Here is a 17,895-nt window from a genome sequence, read left to right as displayed (position 1 = left end):
CTCTGCAGTTGTCACGGCTTGGCCGGCCGTCGGGTCACCAGGAGACTGCTGCCTGGCTCACCAGTTTTTGTTGCAAAAACTCTTGCTAGTTTGTGTACCTGGTGGGACTGCCAATTTTCCCAACAAGACGAGATGGAGGAACGCACGAGGGTTCAACACAGATTTATTAAGCTTTGCAAAGCTGAGACACACTCACACGCCCAGCGCCAAAAGTGAACTGCCTGCCTTTCTCCAAGTCAGGTCTCTTTTTATACCTTATCTTTCTTTGTTCTTCTGGAGGGTCACAAACTCATGGAAAGTTACAGAGTTAGGGAAACATGCACACAGGAAACAGAGCTTATCACTAGACCTTCACCGTTTGGCCATTTGTCATTGGTAAGACATAAGCAAGATAAGTCTGGCGGCTTCAGTACATCCCCTCCTCCCATCAGCACATTCCTACGCCAGATAAGCATGGAGACATCCTTCACGTTTCCTCTGTAGACCCCCTCCTCCCTGTCAGTCCATGGGGCCTGTGTAATGACTTTAACTCAGCAACCCTTGGTTCGGCAAGCAAACATTGCCTATAACTTTGATCAGCAAACACTAACACAGTAATCCCTCACATGAGTACATTCAGGTTTTCACAACACTACCACTGTTCTTTTCAAATCCCCGCCCGTTGAACAGTAGCTACAAGAATAGACTTCTGTATGCAGAGAACATACGGCATATTTTCCAGAAGTAGTAAGAATTTCTCTGTCGCTTTCTGGCTCTGGAAAGGTTTTTTGGGGTGGGTGGGTAGTTGGATGGATATGTGCGAAAAAAACACAATTCCAAGGTTGGGCTTTGGAAGTACCTGCAGCCCCTCTGCCTTGGTTACTGCTGCCTCCTTTTCCTGAGTCACATTTGGTGTTCCTCCTCTAAATATGTTCTGCAGTTTGGACAATGTAGAACAGAATGGAGAAAAAATGAGCCATGGGGCTTGCTGAGCCCTCTTGTTCTGCATGCCAGACTGAGTTTGGATGTGAATTCATTGTCACAGGGAAATAATAATGGGTATATTATGAAGGGAGTGCTTGAATGTCTAGATTGGGGGTCGCCAACATGGTGATCTCCAGATATTGTTGGACTAAAACTTCCATAATCTCTTACCTTGGGCCATATTGGCTGGGACTGATGGGAACTGTATTCCAACAACATCTGGAGGGCACCACATAGGCCACTCCTGGTCTAGGTTATTTGTTATCAATAGCTGTGCCGGGATCTGTCTCTTCACAAAACAGAAGCTCTCTTTACACTCAGGGTCACAAATAGGATTACATAGGTGTCCCTAGGTAATACTGTACACTGAGCAGTAAGCAAGTATATGCTTTGAGGAACAGACTCAATTTACAGATATTTTTATTTATTATTTATTTATTATTTCAATTTATATACCGCCCTTAGCAGAATAGCTCTCAGGGCGGTGAACAAACAAGATAAAATACAATATAGCATAATAAAAATCATAAAAACATATACAAACAAACAACAAAAAACACTATAAAAACACAATACGACAAAAATTAAAAATACGGATTAAAAGATTAAAATGGTTAAGAAAATTAAAATGCCTGGGAGCATAAAAAGGTCTTTACCTGGCGCCGAAAAGATAAAAATGTAGGCGCCAGGCGTACCTCTTCGGGGAGGCTGTTCCACAACTCAGGGGCCACCACAGAAAAGGCCCTAGATCTAGTAACCACCCTCCGGGCTTCCCGATGGGTTGGTACCCGGAGGAGGGCCTTAGATTCTGAACGAAGTGAACGGGTAGGTTCGTATCGAGAGAGGTTCTCCATAATAGTGAGTGAGTGAGTAATGTGTTTTTGAACTGGGATATGGATTCAAACCTTGACCAAAATCAGACAGATTGTGAAGCATTTCAGACCACATCTTGCTCTTTTCCAAACTATTAGATTGGGGTCTGAACTGAATCTTATGTTCAGTGCACACCTGTAGTTAATTTCCATAATCTGGGGGGGATTTATAAGGTGCCAGATATTTAGTAGTTCTTAATTTACTAACAAAGTCAGATATATTTCATTTACAAAAAAAATTAAAAAATCATCGTTAATTTGTCAAGATCAGCTATATTCAGAATCATCAAATTGTCAGCAATATCTCTGGTAAGGATAGGTCATCAAAATCAATGGCCTTTATGTTAATTGGGAATAATTCAAAATTAAGTAATCAATGAATTCATTCATCAATCTACGGATGCATTGAGAAAGAGGAAAATAATGGCAGCATCACAACTTTTGTTATTGTAATTTAACAATCACTCTTCCACACATTTTGGTCCTCTTTTCCTTAATAGTCCAAGTTACCTATTATTGTACTTTTATAGATACCTCAGGATGTTTAGGTGCATAATCTTAAACCTTCAGATAGCAGGGTGTGATAAAATCTACTTTACTCCACTGGTAACAGGAAAATATTCTTTTCATTATTTGTAATTGTTTGGTTGGCACTCTTGGTATGTTTGTTGCAAGTGTTTAAGGCTGGATAAAAGGAAAGTGTCCCTCTGCCAGCCCTGCTCAGCTTCACTGGCCTCTGCCAATGGCAGAGCTCCACTGGCAAAAAGTGCCCCAATGTGCCTGCACAAATTCTCACATTTTTCTGTTTTTCATTTTTCCAGTCTTAAATTCAGTCCTCCATATTTCTGCATCACTTTGCAATTTTTTAAAAAAAGTCCTTATGAACATTCATCAGCAATTTTGTTCAAATTTCTCCTTATATACACATTTTTATATACAATGTTACTTAATATACACATTTTGGAAGCCATTTTCCGTAGTATAATGCATTTTTTAAAAAGCTACTTTCAGAACTATATGCATTTTATGCGCCCATCCTAATGTATGCAGTTTTGCATGAAATGGTGGGGTCTTGTCGTGAATTTCTGTTTGAAGATGATATTGGAGGACATTCCTAAGACATGGAATGGTACCTCCCTGTGGGTGAATTAGATAGGGTCCTTGTCAGTATTCTGCCTCCTCTTCTGGAGGAGGAGCCATTCCACCTTCCAAACCGGCTTGAAGAACAAGGGCAACTCTATCCCATGATAAACATAATCTCCACTCCTCTGAAACAGCTGCAGCTAGAACACACCCTGCTTGAACACTGAAAAAGACTTGATGAACAGGGTCAAGAGATTTCAAAAAGACCACAACAGCTATGCACAGACATAAACCAAAGTATTATCTGTACAGTGTACAGGCCATAGCAGGAGCCTGACGTGAGGGGGCCCTAGCCATATGTAGAGTGCAGGCAGATGCCCTAAAAAACCATCCTCTGGCTAGCAGCAGAGGAAGGAGATGTGGGTGGAATGTCCATAGTCATCATCTTCAAGCAGAAATTCACAGCAAGACAAATTTCTGTTTTTGCCACATGATACTGGAGGGCATTCCTAACATATGGGATGTGTCAACAGTAAGTCCTTGGATCAGCTTCCTCTACTCTACCCCAGATAATCTTTTGCAGAACCATTCTACCAAACGCTAAACGCTGAGTCATAGGAAGAAAACACAATTGAGATTACAGTGCTTTGTGAATGTATGAGAGGACGTCCCTGTAGCCAGTTTATAGCTGACATAGTCCATGGGGCAAGAGCTGAAAATTGACATATCAGTATCAATCAAGATGGCAAAGTTTCATTATTATTTTTTTTGAAAGGCGCATGTCTCCAGATTGCGTTTGCATGTAATAGCCCATTCTAACTGGTGGCTTATCCTTTTTATGATGTCATCAAGATGGCCAAAGCCATCTTTTTCTAACTTTTCTAATTTAAGCCATAATGTGTGAATGACGTGTCTGATTTTGAAATTTTAAAATTGCACTGGAAAGCTAACAAATTATCTTATAAATAATTTGACTGTAATAATGACCTTATCCATTACTGTTTTCATGGTACAAGCCATGTATCAAGAAAAATATTACTTTTTCCTCATTTTTATCCATTTTACTGCATATGACATTTTACCTGACCCAGTTATGCACATAAAGTGTATTGGACATTTGTAGAGTACTCTTTTATCTTTCCAACAAGCTATAGCACGAATAAATTAATTTTGATAGTTAAACACATTTGAGCATATCCACATTTTATGTAATTTTACCAAATGTATGGATAACTTGGTGTCATTGCTAAGAAACATCCAGTAGTTGTGTGAGTTCAGCAACTGTTCAATATGCATATGTTTTAATTAAATGTTGCACTGTTATCATTTCACAAGTGCTAACATTTATTCTTTTATCAGTTTTAATTTTAATGTTTGTCACTATTGCGGTCATCTTCTGAGTCCTCAAGTTCAACTGCAAAGTCTACATCTGTATTTTTCTGGTTGCTACATGACTGTAGTTTGTACATAGCAGTGCAAGCAAGTGCCATTGTCCCACTAGTTCCTATACATTTTGGGGTCTGACATTTCCTTCCTGCGACTTTCAGGCCAGGATGTAGGTTACCTATGACTGAGCAATTTGATCTGAAAAGAAGTGTAGAAAAAATAGATGAATAAACAAAGACAAAATGGTAAAGTCATCAAAGAGTTCTGCTTCCTGTTTGCCACTGAGTGGTTTGACACTATTGCATTTTATATGCTACTAAGAGGAAAGGATGAGAATGAAATCTACAAGGTGTCTGCCTTTTGACCCAAGAAGTTGATTTACTTTTTTACCTTACAGCAGTCTGCTCTTCTCAGTGGGGCCAGGATTTCCAGCCCACCCTTTCACATCATGATCTTATGGGTCCTTACTGCATTTGCCATGATTCAGCTTGCCAGTCTAACAGGTAAATAATTTTCTCTTTCCCTCTCTGATGCTCCTGGCTGGGAAATGTTCCAGATATTTGTTAAATTAAGGCTAGATTGTTACATACTTACTTGGGTGTAAATAAGTACATTAATTCAGTGAGGTTTTTGAATAAGCATCATTAGGATTGGGCTGCTGTGCTGTCTTATTTCTGGACAGTGGACACTAATGAAAGTTTAATAATTGGGCTATCTTTAATCACCATTCTGTGTTTTTAGAGATTGGTGTGTGGGCAGATTAAGCTTTTGGGTTTTTTTTATTGCTGAAACTAAGCAGATCTTGGCCTGTAAACCGACCTGATGAGAAGCCAGCTGGGAACCACAAATAAGCCGCTTTGGGCTTCTTGGAGGAAAAGCAGGTTATATGTGCAGCAAATACATTTATAAATTAGTAGCATGAAGATCTTGAATTGGTTTCATTTGCAGATTTCAGCTATGCACTATTCCGTATTCAAATGGGAATTTCCTCCCTTGGCATGTGAGGATATTTGAGTACCTAGTTGTTGTCCTTTCATTTGTTTTAAACTGCATTCCTCTATGCTGGTTATATATTGTACATAGACTACCGATCATTGAGGTTGCATAAAACAATATTTGGTTAGTTGATATCTTTGTTTCCATTGGATGAAATGTTTTCATAGGCCAAAAAGTAACAAATAGTTTGGTCACAGCCCTTGTGAGATATAATCACAAGGGTCATTTTCAGATGACCTGTTTGGTGAGCACAAAGTTATATGAAATCCACTATTTATTAGTCATTCATTCTGGTTTTTTTGTGGGGAGGTTATAAGATGTCACATCAAGCAATCGATATCCCACACTTTCTAATGGTTTTTCTGTCACTTTCCTTATCGCAAAAAGTCAATTTTTATTTACAAGTTGGTTTGTTGCACATGACCACCAAATCCTCTTTAATTGCACAAGGCTCAATTTGCCAGGATGCGATTGAATTCCACCCGCAAAGTAGCAACAATCTGGAAGACACCCAGGTTTTTAAAAAAATAGTGCCCGTTATTTACTGAGCATAAATTAATATCTCAAACAAATAAACAGCATATTTGCATAGATTCTAAGCAACAGAAACAGCCTGTTGGGGAATTTGTTAAGATTTTGGCACAGCTTTCAGATTTTAAATTGTTCTTACTCAGCTAGCTTTTTCCTTATCACTGCTTGAATGCTGCTTTTGTAATGCTGTAATTGCAATATTGTTCTTGAGAACACATTAAGGACTTATGTTTATTTAGCTATGATAACCTCAAATTTCTGAAGTCTCTGGTGTGTGAATGCAACTTCTAAGGCTTTATCCTAAATGGCAGAATAATATAAATACTTGCATGCAGAAAATGCAAACATGAAAACAAATGCACCCCCTGCATTACCCTCTTCTCTTCTGGTTGACATTTATGAGAACTTTTGACAATCAGTACCTTTTTTCATTTCTTGCATTTCTACTCCTGGTTAAAGGGTCTGTGAGCATTTATTGTTGTTCACCCCCATTTCTAAAGAGTGCACCTACTTTTGCTTCTTACGCTCCTCACCCAGACTTAGCTTGCTCTATCAAACTAAGCAACAGAGAACTGAGATATCATAAATAAGCAGCAGTAGCAGCCTTTAAATATTAGACAGGCACCATCTCTGTTATCTTTTCGGCGCCTATTAAAGACCTACTTCCGTGTCTGTGTTGGAATTGCTTTTTAATATGTTCTTAAACCTTCTTTTTAAAAATGTTTTTAATCTTAGATGATGTTTTGAAAGCATTTTTTTAAGAAATGTTTTTAAAGATGTTTTGTTTTAATGTGTTTTAAAGTTTTCAGTGCTTTTGTTTGCCGCCCTGGGCTCCTGCCAGGAGGAAGGGCAGGATATAAATCAAATAATAAATAAATAAGTAAATGTCTTCATAAAGTAATAATGATTATAAATAAAAATGTACATATTTAATAACCACTGTGGGGCATGCCAGAGTCATTGTGGTGCAGTGAATTCACCAGTTCATCCTTGGCTCCCAGTTCAAGTCCCAATACATTAATGTACTTATTTCATGATGTCCTCCTGCAAACCTCAGCCTTGGGACCTCATTTGTAAAATACCATTATGCAAGTGTAATAAGTGAAGATGCTTTGCTTCAGATTAGGGATAGGTAAGAAATTCAATTCAGTTCGCATTTCAAGACGAATCCATCAAATTTGTACTTTCTGAAACAATATGAGAACTGAAACACAGCCATTGTTCAGTTTGCACTTATTTGAATTTTGCGGTGCAGTTCAACCAATGCTTACAAAAATGCATATATTAGGGGAAAATGTGCATAAAATGTATATATGAGTGAAAATAACATGCAAAGTATATTATATGATGAGAAATGGCTTTAAAAAATGTGTACATTAGTCAAAATTGCCTGCAAAAGTGTGTTTCTTAGGAAAAATTTGCACTAACATGCTGGAGAATTTTCATAAGGATTTTTTAAAATAAAAATTAGCAAATTGCTGCAGAAATGTGGATAACTGAATTTTAGATTAGAAAATGAGAAACTGAGAAAACCAAAATTGGCAGTTCTTTCCATCCGTTCTTCAAATGTAGACAAATCAATGATGCAAGGCAGGTGACTTCAAAATGGGGGATATGGATATTAAATGTTCATCCTGAAGTTAGTCAATATAGAAATCGCAGAGCGATGCCAGTTGGGGGAAAGCAAATATACATTCTGGTTGTGTACAGTGTCCAGATCAAAGAAACTATTTCACGTCAGCTTTCCTGACTGTAAAGGTGAGATTCCTAATTTGGTTCATACCAACCTCTGTATCTTGCCATTAAATGGTGGTTAGTTAGAATGTTTAAATTCTGTTAAGAATATTAAGAGTTGACATTCTGGGTCATATCAAGGTCCATATAGGTTAGGTGTGGGGAAACTTCAAGAATTGATGTTCTTGGTCCGACCAAGGCCAATATAGGTTAGGTGTGGGTAGATTTCAAGCTTGTAAGATCTATTCTGTTTTTTTATTAGAACCTGTGATCCACCAACCAGAGCCTGTGGCAAAAGAAATGCACTTAGAATTATAGAATTCTGAGTCCATTAATTTTTTTAGCCTATAATTTTGCTGAGTACCAGAGCTGGAGCTCACAGTCCTTCTACACAAAAACTCACTCTTGGTTACCATAACCTTCCTTCATTTCAACAGTATAATTTAGGATGACTTAGAGGGAGAAGAGTAACTTTTTGTCGCTATTGTTAAGCAATTGGGAGTCAGAAATCCTTGCTGGTCTACTGCCAATCACCAAGAGATCTGTCAGTAGATCCTGTTCTTTCTTCTGCCCACTCCTGATGTAGCTGAGTGCTCTATTTTCAGCCAGATGCATCTGGATGTTTCTGGAAGGATCTGAATTAGGGAGATAACTCTCCTCTCTGGGTTTGTCCTCAGCATTTGCTACCCAGAGACACACTGCTTCCGAACAGAAAAGTTCCATTAGCAATCCTGCCTAATAGCTATTGATCATCCCATCCCCACACACATTTCAAATAGTTTCTAATGCTGTTTAAGCTAGTGGTCGCCACCGCATCTTGTGGAGGAGGATTCCATAAGTTGATTAAGCATTGCCAGTCCTGAAGTATCTACAGTCAACCTCATTAGCAATACTAAGAAATACTTTGGTGAAGGAGGCAAACATCTCCACATTTCCTCTGACTGCCTTAAGTAATGGTGTAATATTTATATTTTAATCGAATTCTGCTAACCATAAGTGCCTTAGTGTAGGGGAAGAACAGCACTATTTTTCCAATCTAAATCCCCCCTTCCTGAAGCTATTATTTGCCTTTGAGGGAGAAAACATCCAGACACCCATATAATACCTGTAAGTTTTCCTGCAGCTTGTGGGGAGCAATTTTGATTGGGAAAATGGCATGGGACACCTAGGTGAGTTTAGCTGAATGCATATAGGCACTCCACATAATTAGGACCTCTGTGTTCAAGATGTGAATGTCAGGGGAGCAGAGCCAGTGGTGCATGTAGCAGTGAAAACAGGACTCATAATGCAGTCCTTATTCCCTCTTAATTCATACTTACTTTGTGAGCATGGGTAACTTGTGGGACTTAGCCTAGCAATGTGCATGATTACAGCCAACACGTAAATCAATTGTGTCTTCCATGCGTTGCTTTAGTTTATTAAAATAATTGTCTCAGAGATGGCAGATATAGAGACCTAAAGGTCAGTTGACAACTAATTAACTAAAGCTGACAAAGTCAGTAGGTTGTCTTAGATGAAGAATTAACAATTAAAAACATGAGTGAAAGATCTCTTTCAAGCAACACTGTCTTGCAACCTTAAAAACAAAAGCAAAATGAACACATCTGTGGTCTTGTTTTCCACTTAAAAGTAATTTTAAATATCAATGAGGTGTTCAAACATGGCTCCTTACCTTTTTGTTTATGCCAAACCAAGGAATAATTAAGCATTTTCCGTATGTTCGGTCGTGTCAGTCATTATGCTTCATTTGTAATGTGAATAAAATGCACACTATAATATATATCAGACACTTGAGAAAAGGCCATCAGCCACATGTTAACAGTGAGGAAGGAGATTTCTAATTCTTGGCTTTTGGTGTCATTTCTTGCTTTATAATCAATATAATATTGCTAGCTTAAAAGAAATTAGTTATATGAGGTTTGAAAGTAGAAAATATATTAAGGAACTATGACTAGAAATGAAAATAACAACTGCTGAGTTTGCAGTTAAGCTTGATCAGCAGTTGATCAGCAGTTGCAAATATTGTGATGTAGCAGAAAGAAACGAGGAGTATATGAGGCTATTGGACTGTCTAAGTATCTTGTGTTATTTTCCAAGTAAAAATGATGAAATAAAGAGGCAAGGCCCAGATGCATCTAAAGGGGCTAGGCCAAAATACATGTTGGTACATGGTAAAAGGGAATGGGGCTGGATATAGACAAATCTAGAAGGGAAATGGGTTGGATATAGATGAATCTAGCTATGTAAGATTGATAATAAAAAGCTGTGCTGTGCTGTGATTTGAGGGAGTGGGTTTTTGCCTTGTGCCTGCTCTCCCAATAGCACTATTGGTCTATGTAGTTTGGGCAATAAATTCTGTTCCTTGATGCACCTCCATTTGTCTGGAAAGTTTTTCCTTCTACAACAGTTTAATTCACAAAGCACTAAAATCAAAGTCTGTAAGCTTACTGTCTTGAAAAACAGTTTTGCAGGTTGCCATAGCTAATGATAGCAGTATTGTGATTCTTGTACATGCTGCCACTATCCTAAAACTGCCACATTTCAGCTGCATGTCAGGAAAAACATCAAAAGGGGACCTGAGGAGACATCAGCAGTGTGCCCAAGTCAGGGCTTTTGGGCTCTGGTAGGTGCCCAAGGATGCCAGATGCCAACTCTGGTCCTGTTTATCAGATAAGGGAAGAAGAGACTTGAAATATTGATAAAGTGAAGGAAATAGTAGTAAAAATAGCAATACTGATACCAATATTTTAGATCTGTTTGTTAAAAGAATCGATTTCTGAGAACAGAGCTGCGGAAAATCATTACATAAAAACCTGATTTGCAACTATAGGGAATAAGTGAATTAATGGAAAATTTGGTACCAAATCCAAATTGAGCAGAATTCTAGCAATCCCTACTGTGTTGTGTGTGTGTGTGTCTGTCTGATTCTAGGTCATGCTTGCAGAGGACAATAGCTAAGCCCAAACTGTTTGGCTGAATATCCACACAAAGTTGACTGTGTACCCTAGAAGATGCCCAAGAACCCCTTGGGCATGTTCTAAAGTGTAATCTCAGTCGAAACAAGGGAGCTAGGCAGGCCTTCTGCCACTCTGTGCAAACTGACACTGTGGCCCGCCCAACACAGCCCACCATTCCCTGAAATGTGCAGAGGTTCCACAGCAAACTTCAGATGTTTGCTGCTGCAAAATGATGAGGCACTGGTCACTTGCTTAGATTTCTTTAAAGGGAGATTAGCCAATTTCTTGGAGGATAGATCTAACAATGGCTATTAGACAAGATAAATAAATCAGACTTCCAGGATCAGAGGCAGTATAGCTCTGGAAAACAATTGCAGAGGGTGGAGATTTATTTATTTATAAGACTTTATAGCCTATATCTGGTCCCAGGGCAGGTTACATACAGCTCAGTACAATTAAACCATGTTACATATTCCTCCCACAAAGGCCTGTGCAGAAATGTGCATCTTGACCTGATATTGAAATGTATACAGTGATCAAGCCAGACTCATCTGGGAAGGCATTCCACAATCTTGGAGCCACCACAGAAAACAGCCTGTCAAGTATTGCCACCCTATTAATTTTACTTGATGGACAGAACTACTAGTAGGGCCTCCCATGCAGATCCTAACACCTGGGCAGGTCAATATAGGAGGAGCTGCTCCTTCAAATATTTGGGGCCCAATTAATTTTGGGCTTTGTATGTCAACGTATGTTACTCCCTGGACCCAATCCCCTCCACTCAGTTTGTGGGAGGTTAATGCCAAAGAAAGACACTCATATACAAACACACAGCTGAGCAACAAACTCTGTTGTTGTTGTTAATCTCTCTCTCCCCCCCCAATCTCCTCACTAGCATCCTACTGCCATTTTGTATAGCATGCTAATCCTGTGTGTGTGTGTGAAATTGTTTCTGCACCTGCATAAACAACTTTTGATGAAGTATTTTTTCTTTAAAAAGGAAACATCAGTCAATTGACTATTGTGAGCTCTGGGAATGGATCCCTGTGGGTTGCATACATGTTTTTGATTTCTGCCTGTAAACATACAGTTTATGAAAAGGCCTTGTATTTGCAGCAAGCTCTGGTCTTGTGGGCCAAGATGACCGGAATGAAGCTGTTTCCTTCACACCAGCTGCTGTAGCAGCTTGGAAAACAAGATGGTTTGAGAACTCTTTGGAGGGGTTCATGGATGAGCCTCAACTTTCATTTCCAGCAACAGCCTGATCTGATACAAATTAAGGAACTTAAGTGTCACACAGCCTCATAGCTACAATAGATGTTTTGCAGTTTGCGGCCTATTGCCGAAATAAAACACAGACACCGTTCCTTGGGTTAAATAATGGGCCACTTTATTTAAACAGAATAAATTGAATAATAAATCTGCAGAAGGGAGGTTAAGTGCAGAAGCATTCTGGCGATCCAGGACAAGCCTGATTGCAGCTATTGGGCGACAAGACCCTGCCTGAGCCTGGGGCTGCCCTGTGCCAGCCCCCCAGCTCCCGCCACACCCTGAAGATGTGTAGGGGGTCCAACCCGCATCACCGCCCCTCGGAGCCCTGAAACTCCAAGCGGATGAGGCACGTTGGCCCCAAAGGCGGCCCGTACCCTGTCCTCGGGCCGTGTAGCCCTGAGCGTCAGGCCTCCGGACCGCCTGTCACCTCTAAAGGTGTCACCTAGCTGCCCTTTCCCTTTAACCTTCCTCTGCACTTCTTCTCCTGTACTCCAAAAATGACCGTTGACACATTAAAGCTAAACAGCCCAATCAGCCTATTGACCCCAGGGGCACCCATGCTAACCCTTGACCCTTCCACCTAACCACAGTGTGGAGTAGGCAAAAGAAACCTGCCAGCAAAGCGAGGCAGGCAGGCCAAAAATTCCTAGTTGGCCCCGTAGTGACCAATAGATCACACTGCAGCAGAGGGAGGGTCGGGCAGGTGCCACCAAAATTCAAATGGATGGCGGGAAGCAGGCGGGGCGGCCTTAAATAGCCTTTAGCCGCCCCGCCTCCCTGTCGCATCACACGAAGGCGCGCCAGCGCGCCATGTGTGCGCGCCTCCCCCAAGATGGTGGCCCGGACATCAGCTGCGGCCGCAAGCTCGCCCCTCTGCCCGGTAAGTCCCGGGCATGGAACGGGATTGTGGCCTATTGCCGAAATAAAACACAGACACCGTTCCTTGGGTTAAATAATGGGCCACTTTATTTAAACAGAATAAATTCAATAATAAACCTGCAGAAGGGAGGTTAAGTGCGGAAGCATTCTGGTGATCCAGGACAAGCCTGATTGCAGCTGTTGGGCGACAAGACCCTGTCTGAGCCTGGGGCTGCCCTGTGCCAGCCCCCCAGCTCCCGCCACACCCTGAAGATGTGTAGGGGGTCCAACCCGCATCACCGCCCCTCGGAGCCCTGAAACTCCGAGCGGATGAGGCACGTTGGCCGCAAAGGTGGTCTGTACCCTGTCCTTGGGCCGTGTAGCCCTGAGTGTCAGGCCTCCGGACCGTCTGTCACCCCCAAAGGTGCCTAAAGGTGTCACCTAGCTGCCCCTTTCCCTTTAACCTTCCTCTGCACTTCTTCGCCACAAAAGGGGGACAAGCCTCTGCTTAGTCTCCCTTTACCCCACACCCGATAAGAATCCGGTGTAAGCCCTTCTGCAGGTCCCCAAGAAAGATGTCATTGCCCGTGTCAGTCAAATGGACGCCGTCCGGCCGATACAGCTCCAACCTGTTGTGGCCAACCTCTGGGTGGTGGATGACATAACCTCCCAAGTCCCTGAGGGCCCTCTGAATTTGCCTGTTCACCTTTTTTCGGGCCCTGTCCATCCCGTGTGGATCACCGGCACAATTCCACTTCCTGCGCGGCAGGATGTCCGACCAGACCAAGTGCACCCCCGGCCAGCGATGTGCAATGGCCCGGAGGTCACCACACGCCTGTTCGATTAGGGCCTTGCCCTTCAACAGACCCAAGCCGTTGCCCCCGAGGTGGATGACCAGCACCTGGGGCACCGCCAGTTCCACAGCTGGTTGAAACAAGGCCGGCAGGAGCCCATCCCAACGCATCCCCCGACGTCCCAGCCACTGCACTGTGGCCCATTGGCTGAGCCCCAGCTGCGTGCCAAAGCGAGACTTCGCCGCCCTGCGGCCTGCCCAGAAAACCATGCTGTGGCCACATAGGAGGATGCGTGGCTGCTCCGATCTTGTCCAGCCATCTGTTGAAACAACAACGACATTAGGGTAAAGAAGGGGGGGCAACCTCTAGCGGCTGGTGTCGTGTGTGTCAGCAAGTGGTCTAACGTAGGTCTTGTACGTGTCCGAGGACCACCCGCCCACCGCCTGAAGCCTGTCCTTAGAGAAGCCCAAGAGGGCTGCCGTGGAGGCAGCGCCTATCCGGAGGAGTGTGTCCCAAATTTACTGGGGTCCACACCTAAATTCCCCAGCGCGGCCTTCACCACAGACCAAAACTAGTACCTGGTGAGGGGCTGGGAGTTCCTGTGTATGAATAGGTACCCTGGCTGTGTCCCCCTCACTGCCACAAAACCGCGCAGGGCTGTTACCGGGCAGAGTTCTTGCTGCTGGCATGGGGCTAATACCACCAGGCGCCCCTTACAGTGTTGGTCCGTCTTGGACCGCCTGAGTCGCAGGAGGGCCCGCTCCGCCCTCCAGCTGAGGTCAGACACCAGAAGAGCCCGGAGGGAGTCATCCGTCTTAGAAGCCACCACCACCTCCCCAATTCGGAAGGCCCCGAAAAACAGAGTGAGGGCCGCAGCGTGATATAGCCGGGCCTCGAAAGGGAAAGAGCACAAGTGCTTCCACTGTCCCTGCAGGCTGAACAATAGCTCTGGGGAAAAGGGGAGGCGGGCATCCGGGGGGCGTGGGCGCTCGCGGGACCAACCCTCTAGCATCCGGCGGACCCTAAAGTCACCCGTGTAGTCCTGGAAGCCCCGCGCCTTCGCTAGGAAAGCGAGGCCTGAGAGCTTACCTTTGATGGTCCTGACCGAAAGGCCTCTCCGTTTCCCCTCCACGCAGAACTCCATAAGCTGCTCTACAGGGATGGGCCACTCCTGGGCGTAACCCCTGGAATCTCTGAAGTTTGATAGCTCCCTACCTGCCCCCTGGTAGCCGGCCAAAGTGCTGGGCGCCACAGAAAGGCTTATGGCCCTTTCTGATTCAATCCTCCAATCTCCCATAGCGCTGGGGGCAACACCTCCGGCAGAGCCCTTGCCCACGGTGCCAGCTGGCGAAACCTCTCCATCTGGTTCCGTGATAGAGCATCAGCAATACTATTGTCAATACCCGGAACATGGCGCGCCAAAAACTGGATATTATAGCGAAGACATTGGAGCACGAATGCTCGCACCAGACGCATAACATTAGGGTTTCTAGAAGACAGGGTGTTAATAACATGCACTGTGGGGAGGTTGTCGCACCAAAAGTGGACTGTGGAATTACCCAACTTGTTGGGCCAGAGGTGTACGGCCACGACAATGGGGAAGAACTCCAAGAACGTCAGGTCTCTGGTCAGGCCAGCCTGTGCCCAGCGCTGCGGCCAGCTGCCGTGGCACCATGAGTCATGGAGAATAACCCCAAAACTGAAGGAACCTGAGGCATCAGAGTGCACCTGGAGCTCAGCCTCCAACAGGCGATTCCTTCTCCATAGGGAGACCCCATTAAATTCCCGCAAGAAGGTGGACCACACTGTCAGGTCAGCCCTAAGAACAGCTGTTACCCGTGTGCGGTGGTAGGAGCGTGATAGGCCAGCCATGGCATCATATACGCGCCGCAGGAAAGTGCGGCCGGGCACTACAACCCTGCAGGCAAAGTTCAGATGGCCTGCCAGCTGTTGGAGTGTGGCTAATGTCACCTTATTAGAACTGACCACCTCTGAGATCTTCCCCCTGAGGGCCACCAACTTGTCATGAGGGAGCCTGCAGCATTGGGCCACCATATCTATCTCGATGCCCAGAAACGTGAGAGCGGTGGATGGGCCCTCAGTTTTCTCGGCCGCGAGGGGGACGCCCAGCTCCCCTGCCAGCCCGGCGAAATGTGCCATAAAAGCCCTACAGGTGCCCGAGTCCACAGGGCCCGCAAACAGGTAGTCATCCAAATAGTGTACCACTGATTGCAAGCCTGCACGCCTCTTGACCGCCCATTCCAAGAAGGAGCTGAAGCGCTCGAAAACAGAGCATGATATAGAGCAGCCCATAGGCAGTGCCCTGTCCACGTAATATTCACCCGCAAAAGCCAAGCCAAACAGCTCGAAGTCCTGTGGGTGGACTGGGAGGAGACGGAAGGCTGACTTGATGTCGCACTTTCCCATAAAGGCCCCGACCCCGCAGTCCCTGACCATTCGTACTGCACAGTCAAATGATGTATAGCGGACAGAGCACAGCTCCACTGTGATGAAGTCGTTGACTGACTCACCCTGCGGAAGGGACAGGTGGTGTATAAGGCGAAATTCACCTGGTGCCTTCTTGGGGACGAGGCCCAGCGGGGAAATTCTGAGTGAGGGGATGGGTGGTGTCGCAAAGGGGCCCAACACCCGGCCGGCTACTACTTCCTTCTTAATTTTTTCTCTCAGAACTGATTCCATGCCCTCGACTGACTTAAGGTTGTGGGACATGAAAGGTCGCCTGGGACCCAAATAGGGGATCCGAAAACCCACTGTGAAGCCTTCGAGTAAAAACTGGGCATCTTGTACTAGTGGGTAAAGGTGGAGTAAGAGTTGGAGCTCAGTAAGTTTAATTGGGCTGGGGCCCTTTACCCTGAGCTGCGCCTGCAGCTCCTGGTTTTCTTGCGCCAGCCAAATCCCTGTTTCCACCCCTGAAGGGGCGTCCTCTGGGGCAGCTAGTGCAGGAGTGGGGGCCCCCACATATGGCACATTCATGTCTAAACCTGCATGGGCTCCTACCGCAGTGGCCCCGCGAACTGAACTCCCAGCAAAGCAGGCGGGGTTGAACCCCCTGCCCCGCAAGCCCGCGGGAAGGAGTTGCTGACGCCTGATGCGCCAAGAGATGGCCACTGTCTGCCCTATCACCTGCCATGGGCTTAGAATGTGCCATAAATTGCAGCCTCAGGTCAGCCTCCTTTTTGTCCCAGGGGAGGGAGGTATCAAAGGCCGCCCTCATACGGAACACCTGGTCGTAGTCCAGCCATGCCGTCCCCTGGAACTCCGAGTACCCCCGATATATGATGTTGAGGTATTTAATCAGTACCGAGGCCCTATGAGGCTGCCTCTGTATTACCACCCCCATGTACGTAAGGAATGCAGGCAGCCAGTTAGACCAAGAGCGCTCTACATGTCGCCGCTTGGGCCTATCGGGCTCTGCCTGTTCCCTCTTTTCCTTATCCTTCCCAACCGGCTCCCTGTACAGGAGTGAGAATAGGTCGACATACTCCCCTTTCCATATTCTCTCTTTCGTAGCAGGTGAAAACCTAACAGGGCAGACGTTTCCCCAAAAGGTATGGCCCCCTCTCTGACTGATCCCAGGGGGTCGGATGTCTCTACCGGGGGGTAGGCAGCCAGGGCGGGCTGATTCCCCCCTTCCCTCGCCTTCCCAGCGGCGAGGTGCCAGACTTGCTCGCAGGCCTCCCTTAGGGGATGCTGCTGCTGTGGCATAATCTCCCCCCCCCGGCGGGAGCCCCCGCCTGCCCATATCCCTCGGTTACAGCTGGTGGGGAAAAGGGCCAGTAGGGATACCCCCAGGGGGCCCAGCTCCACTGCCACTGCCCTTGTTGGTGTGGTGCAATAGAGGACTCACCTTGTGTGCTGTCCGCTGAAGGTCCGTGCATGGGCTGCATTGCCGGTGCTGCTTGCAAGGTTGGAGCCGCACCTGTTTCTATGCTGGGCATCCTCGCCTCAGCCTTGGGGCCAGCCTCCAGTGCCTCCAGTTGCGCTAAGATGGAAGCAACAGCTCTTGCATCAGCCCCGTCCACCAGCCACTGCATTTTCCCCCGATAACGCTTAGGTGGTGGGTCCTTTGCCTTCCCTGTCACAGGTTGGTCCCGGGGTGCACTGGGATGGCCTGAGCCATGCTCTAGGGCCTCCAGCCTAGCCAATATGGCCACCCATGGTGGCCCCTCCCCACTCCTTGCCCCCACTGCCGCTGGGGGTGGGCATCTCCGCCCCGCTCTGGGGGCCTTTCCTTTCCCTTTTGGCCCCCCTTGCCCCTTCTTGGGTGGCATATCTAGCTGCTTTGAGTGCCCTGGCCCAACCCTGTCTGGGGGGGAGATAAGGGCCTTGCTTCAAAATGACGTTCTTTTAAAACGTCGCGAAGAGGCCCCGCCTGCTTATTCTATGCACCCCTTCGCCCCCAATTATCCGGGGGGGAGCCAAATTGTC

At 45.4% G+C, this 17,895-nt stretch overlaps 1 protein-coding gene across 5 annotated transcripts in view; it reads left to right on the top strand.

Moving 5' to 3' along the window:
- The window catches only part of CD28 (CD28 molecule), an 80,494-nt gene that overhangs the window by 45,601 nt on the left and 16,998 nt on the right, over positions 1-17,895 (top strand). For 4 of the 5 annotated variants that reach the window (XM_061612871.1, XM_061612870.1, XM_061612873.1 and 1 more), the window contains one exon: positions 4,702-4,807. In XM_061612871.1, the coding sequence (XP_061468855.1) occupies positions 4,753-4,807 (55 nt within the window). In that variant the 5' untranslated portion in view covers positions 4,702-4,752. The remainder of the gene's footprint in view (positions 1-4,701; positions 4,808-17,895) is intronic. The other variant, XM_061612874.1, reaches the window with a different exon arrangement.

This window comes from Rhineura floridana, chromosome 2, assembly GCF_030035675.1.
Source record: "Rhineura floridana isolate rRhiFlo1 chromosome 2, rRhiFlo1.hap2, whole genome shotgun sequence".
Classification (NCBI taxonomy): domain Eukaryota; kingdom Metazoa; phylum Chordata; class Lepidosauria; order Squamata; family Rhineuridae; genus Rhineura; species Rhineura floridana.
This window is presented reverse-complemented; position numbering and strand designations above follow the sequence as displayed.